The 6000-nt window shown below is 41.7% G+C and overlaps 1 protein-coding gene across 1 annotated transcript in view; it reads left to right on the top strand.

Moving 5' to 3' along the window:
* The window catches only part of LOC124187969 (extracellular matrix-binding protein ebh), a 62251-nt gene continuing 56251 nt past the window's right edge, over window positions 1-6000 (top strand). Inside the window, exon 1 of the mRNA XM_046580183.1 lies at window positions 1-933. Within this exon, the coding sequence (XP_046436139.1) occupies window positions 889-933 (45 nt within the window). The 5' untranslated portion in view covers window positions 1-888. The remainder of the gene's footprint in view (window positions 934-6000) is intronic.

Genomic DNA, 6000 nt, shown 5'->3' with positions numbered 1-6000 from the left:
AGTGAACGAGTGACGTCGTGACGGTGCGCGTCGCGACCGAGAACGAGCGAGCGAGAAAGAGAAAAAAAACAGACAGAGAGAGATAGAAGGAGCGACGGATGTTCTCGGCGAAAATGGCGTAGTCCAGCGAGTGTCGCGACGTTGAAGCGACGTTCCTCGCGATTGGTAATACGGCCGAGGTGCCAAGTTTCGAGTAAATGCCGGGCAGTCAGAAACAGTGCCGTGGCAGCAGCGAGGCAGTGACAATCGCCAAGGTTCGCGATACGAGAGGAGTGACCGAAAGAGTCACGGCTCTACCTTTTTTATTCCATTAATACAGTGGTGAATTAAAATGGAGTAAAGGGCGGAAGAGGCAAGGGGGGGATTCGCGTGGTCAATAAGCAATCGTGTGATCTCGCGGAGTGTTTCTATGCTCCGTCAAAGATGCCCGACGTTCGCGACGAACGGCGTTATTTGCGATCCTTTCTTGTTTACCTTATCGAACCGTTTCGAACCAAGAGCGTCCTCGAATGACAGACCGAAATCTGTGCTTTTAACACTCGACGACAACGACGACGACGACGACGTATCGTGTGAATCGTACCTGCTGTGAAAGTGATAATCGTTTGCGACGCGCCGTTTGAACCGTTATTTTAAACCGTCGAAAACGCCGTCCTGACGCCAGTTTATTATAATCGCAATACGACCGATCGGCGATACCTACCGATTAGTTTTACCAATTACTCAGCAGCCCCGACGATCGGACAACTGACAGATTGACGACCTTGCAACAGGCTTAAGATGGCGCTGGTTCTGTTTTGACGTACGGACTTGTCGCCTCGACGCCGTTCTTCTTACAATCGAAACCATCGACGACTGGATTTTATCACGGTTTTTGGAGTACCGATTATGAACAGAGGATTCTACGTAGCCTGTGCACCGTACGCATATCCGGTGAGTATTCATCCCCCCCTTCATTTCTATCCTCGATTCATTGTCTCTTCGAATGTGGTACGATCTATGTATGCGAGTGTGTGTGTGTGCATTTTTTGTTTAACACCGCACAACGCGGATTTGCCTTTATTATCATTCTTATTATCTCAGCCGTTGTTATCGACGCTATTTGGGCTCCGGAAGTCAGATGATTGTATGTACTTATGTACATATTTTATCGCTATTGATACATTTCTAGTCGGTTCATTTTCCGGCTTCGATGCATACATCGCGGTGTGGTTGACATTCGGCACGTACGATTCGACAGCTTTCAACACCTGGTTATTCGTCGTCGTTTCGTTCGTTCGTTTCACGTGGCTCGACTGCTACGATAGTTTTGTCTCTCGATATGAAACTAGGCAGGCAACTGCTTTCTTACGTCACAAATCCCGTCTCTTGAGTCACGACCGCTATTGTCCAGGACACACGGAGAGGTAAAAACCGGGTGAAAAGTCGCACGGAATTTAATACGGCATGCACACGGTGTATATTAATTTGCGTAACTTATCGTCCGAACGTCAGTACGTTATACGAAAGAATACCGTTGCGTTGATCTCGATTACCTCCGACGAAAAGTTTGCATTACAAGTGTGAATTTTTAATGTTTTAAAAAATATATGCCGCCGAGACACCGGTGAAGTTAATATCGTAAAGCATCCAGCCCCGTATTTAAAGTCTGTTGTAAAAGGCTCTCGAAGGACGCGTAAAACTTGCAACAGACTTTATAAACTCGTTGACGAAAGACACGAGCCGTAATTAGCTGCAGCAGACGAGAGATGAGGAGGAGGGGCGATGCATAAACGAACTCTCGAGAACGCATGTAAATTATTAGATTAAAAGCCTTCGATTTGTACGTGTTTCAATTTATGAACTACGGAAACGTGAGATCGATAGTCATCGATGATTTTTCAAGCGACAAAAGCAGTCGGCGGTCTTTTGTCGTGAAGCGATGAATTGTCAAAATTTTCAGTTTCCAACCTCCAACCAAGATTCCAACTCTCCGCGCTAGTTTTCGATCAATTAAATCCCTCCCCCCTCTCCCGTTATCATCCTCGCCGTCATGAGCGACAAGGAAACGCTCCCCCTTCACCCAGGGGATAAAATTTCTCCAAAAATCGTCGGAATTCCCGAAACTCTATCGTTAGAATCAACGGGAGTATTATCGGACATTGCTGCCGAGGCCGATCGGTTTGCAGAAAATCATTCAAAATCATCAGATTCTAAGGTATTCATTAATCAATATTGCGAACGGATCGAAGGTTGTTAATTGTATATTTTACACTGCCTGTGTCTTTATCGTCGTCATCGTCGTTTCATTACTGCCCGCAGGAGAGTAATAATAATAATGATAAGAGTAGGAGCCGCGGGAACAGTAAAGAGGGAAAAGGATTCTTTCGTCTCTCAAAGTTTCTTTCACGGAATCGCATAATTATCGGCCCTGGCAGCAAAGAACCAGAAGAGACTTCGATCGGTTCTTCGAATACCGTGAAGACCGGCTCATCATCGGTCTCCAACGAATCTCGGACAAATTATTCGAGCCGAGTTCCATCCAGAATGTCGAGTATCGGTAGCCACTTCAGACGGTTGATGAGGTTTAAAAGCAGTCAGAGAAACGTTAAAACCGAGGAGCAAATTGTCGTCGTTTCATCGGTCGAACCCTTTCCCGTGATTTCCGAAAACGGGGGAATTGCGTCGGGTGCGTAATTATCATTATCATTATTATATTTGTTGATAATCAAGTTAATCGATCAATAATCGCCCTGGTACAACGATAATTATAGACTTTGATCAGAGATCACAGCGTCCGTACAACGAGGATTATGATAATAAAAATGTAGACGAACGTGTTGCTGCGGTGGCGGAAAAATTATCCGAAATTTCTAAGACGACACCCGTAATTCTCGACGATGCTGTTGGACCGCCGCTGTTGCGGTCGTCGAGTAAATGAAATATGTATAAAATTTATTTTACGTTACGTAATTGGATGTCCAAATTTGTCTACTTCTTTTATTTTAAAAAATTGTTTCTTTCTTTGGTACTGTATTCTACATAAATGCGAGATCCATACGCTGATATACTCGTGCGTTAAACCCGTGACGGTTTTTGATTAATAACAGCGATGGCGATGGATGACGTAGTTATCGGAAATTCCGCGACTACAATTCCCTTGATTTCATCCACGGTCACTATTACAAATCCTCGTGTTCGACAGAGAAGTTCGGGAAATGATACAAGCACGATGATCGTTGCCGATGAATTTGATGTCATGGACGCAGCTAATTTGGAAGGGTGCGAATTTGTTTAATAATTCGTTATGTAGCGATATCGATTAAACGCCTTTATTTGTTCAATCATTCTCGCGGCAAGTCAACGGCTCTCACTTATGTACTATACTTAGAGCCGAGGTCCACGTGCAGTTGGATAGACGAACTCGTGACGCCCCTGAAATCCGATCGGATCATTTTATTTACCCTCAACAATCGGAGGAGTCACGTGTCGAACCGAACGTGACCCAAAATAGAGCCGAAAGTCGCCGTGAAGTAGAAAGAAACGGCTCAATCATTGGAACAGTCGGGTAAGCGTAGACATTGCGTTGAACCTGATCATTACCTGCAAAGGTGGTTAATTCTTGTGGCAAATATTGGAAGATATTAGCAATCAAAAAAGACTGCAGAGGATCAGTGATCAAATTATAACTATAATTTTTTTTTATCAAGATTTACTGAATATATCAGCAGACAATCCTAAAGGTACAAAGCGACAATTTTCCCTAAACGTTGATTGTTACAGTAACTTTACTAACTTCAATCTCACAAATCTTCCGTAAATGCCGTCATCCTATTCTGGTCTCAGCATTTCCATAACAGTATGAGGATACAAAAATGCCTTCAACCAGCTGCAGTGAGGGAACAAATAATCTTATTGTTAGTTAGTTGGCTGACTTTATTGATTTCAATGGTAAAAAAAGGGAGTCAGGTTTTTCGAAGTAATCGCGCCGAGTGATCATGTTCCTTGTGAAAACGTACACCGTATCTTGATGGAGACCGTAGACCACAAAACAGAGTTCAGAGAGAGAGAGAGCGAATTGGTCGGGTTCCTGCAGCAGGACCTGCGTTAGGATCAACTTTGAGCCTGTGTATCTATATATTTCTGGAGTCCCCGGAGAACGGCGGAAGGAATATGAAACGATGTGCGATTCGTGGTAACTTTGAGTAAAAAAGAAAGAACACGAGTCTTCCATTTTTTACCACTACTGATATCGATGTCGTTGATAGATGGTTGCGGATGTCTCTCATTTTCTTTATTAGGAGACTCACAGGCTTTTATACCCCACTGATTCTCTATTACATTCCATTATATTCTGTTATTATTATTTTTATAAATTCGCGATACAGATTACAGCGTTTCAACCATATTAATCGTATACGACTACTTTTCATCACGATTAAAGTTTAAGTTTCGATTTTGCGAGTGTGGCGCGAAGGAAGAAGTAATTGAAAAAAAAGCGCACTCAGACAGGCGACAATTCGCACGCTCCAGTTTCTCTTTCTCTGATATACATATCCACTGTCTTTTCTATCTTTTTCTCTTTTCTCGTCGACGTAGACGTCGCATGCGATTCTTCCGCGTTGCGCGTATTCACGCAGCAATAAATGCGTGTGCATCCGTCGTCTCCTCGAGTCAAATTGCAATCCGATACTCTGACGCACGCACACGAACGCGCGTTGATACTTTTGGTCCTCGTTTGTACGAATACTATCACGTATGCGACTGCTCGATTTTCGCGACGATCGCCGCTGTCATGACACCGCGAGTAAGCGAGCCATGCATGCGATGCGGTTTCTCTTTGCGTTTCGAACCGCGAATAATACTCTACCGTCTACGTGTAGGTGAACACATGGGTAGGCACACACATGTTACACATGCGAATGTATAACATATTTTTATGCAATATAACGCGGTCATCTACGTATATGTATGTATACTTGTCGAAACAAGACGGTAAAACAATACGAGAAATGAACCAAAAAAAATAAAGAAAGAAATGTTAAAACATATTGCTAAATCGAAAAGTTTAGGTGATATAAAATATATATATATATATATATAAATATGTGCTGTACACGATGATTACGTTGTGGAGTAAGAAGAGAATGATAGTTTTGAGAGATGTCGAAAATATGTAATTATACATGTATATATAGAACTTTTAATAATCGCGCACATTTTATACGCGCTGAAAGGTACGAGTAACGGTATATTCATATATGTATGTATATGCGGTTGTTGGTTTACATTTGCAACTATATCAGGTTATATTATTATTATTATTATTGTTGTTATTGTTATTATTATCATACCGAACTACCTATCCTCATATAGTGCAGGTAATCCAGCACGGGCGGAAATGGTTTCGAGCAATAACTGGACACGAGAGATACGAGAGTGGCTTATGAACGGTGACGGGAATAATACGCGTAGCGCAAAAGAAAAAAAAGAAAAATAAATTTGATCGTGGCCTAATTGCAAATAAGATCTGCACCGAGTCATTATTATCGCGTATATTATGCAATGAATATATTTCGTTTTCTTCGACTTTGGCTGAACGGAAAAAAAACTTATTAAACTATAAAGGTGTGGGTATATATATATATGGAGCATTCCCCGTCAAGTCGACGGGTCATGGACTTCACCCCCTCGAATTTTGATGTCGAATGGATTTTTTGGTTTGCTTCGGTAAAAAAATGTTGTCTCTAATTTTTGAAAAATCTCGCGATAAATATCCTTTACATGAAAATGGAGATTCTTAAAATCGTTGAAATTTTTTTTTATAACATCGGGTACTCTAAAACACATCTTTTCATCGTGATTCAAAAATGGAATGAAATTGCTGAATAGGTTTTCTCTTTGTTTGTATTTTTATTTTGTATTCGTGTATTTATCAATTAAAAAATATTCAGCATTCTCTATCCATTTTTGAATAACGACGCTTTTGCATGTGTTTCAAGAGTAGTTGAAAACGTTTCA

Source organism: Neodiprion fabricii, chromosome 1 (assembly GCF_021155785.1).
Source record: "Neodiprion fabricii isolate iyNeoFabr1 chromosome 1, iyNeoFabr1.1, whole genome shotgun sequence".
In the NCBI taxonomy this organism is placed as follows: domain Eukaryota; kingdom Metazoa; phylum Arthropoda; class Insecta; order Hymenoptera; family Diprionidae; genus Neodiprion; species Neodiprion fabricii.
This window is presented reverse-complemented; position numbering and strand designations above follow the sequence as displayed.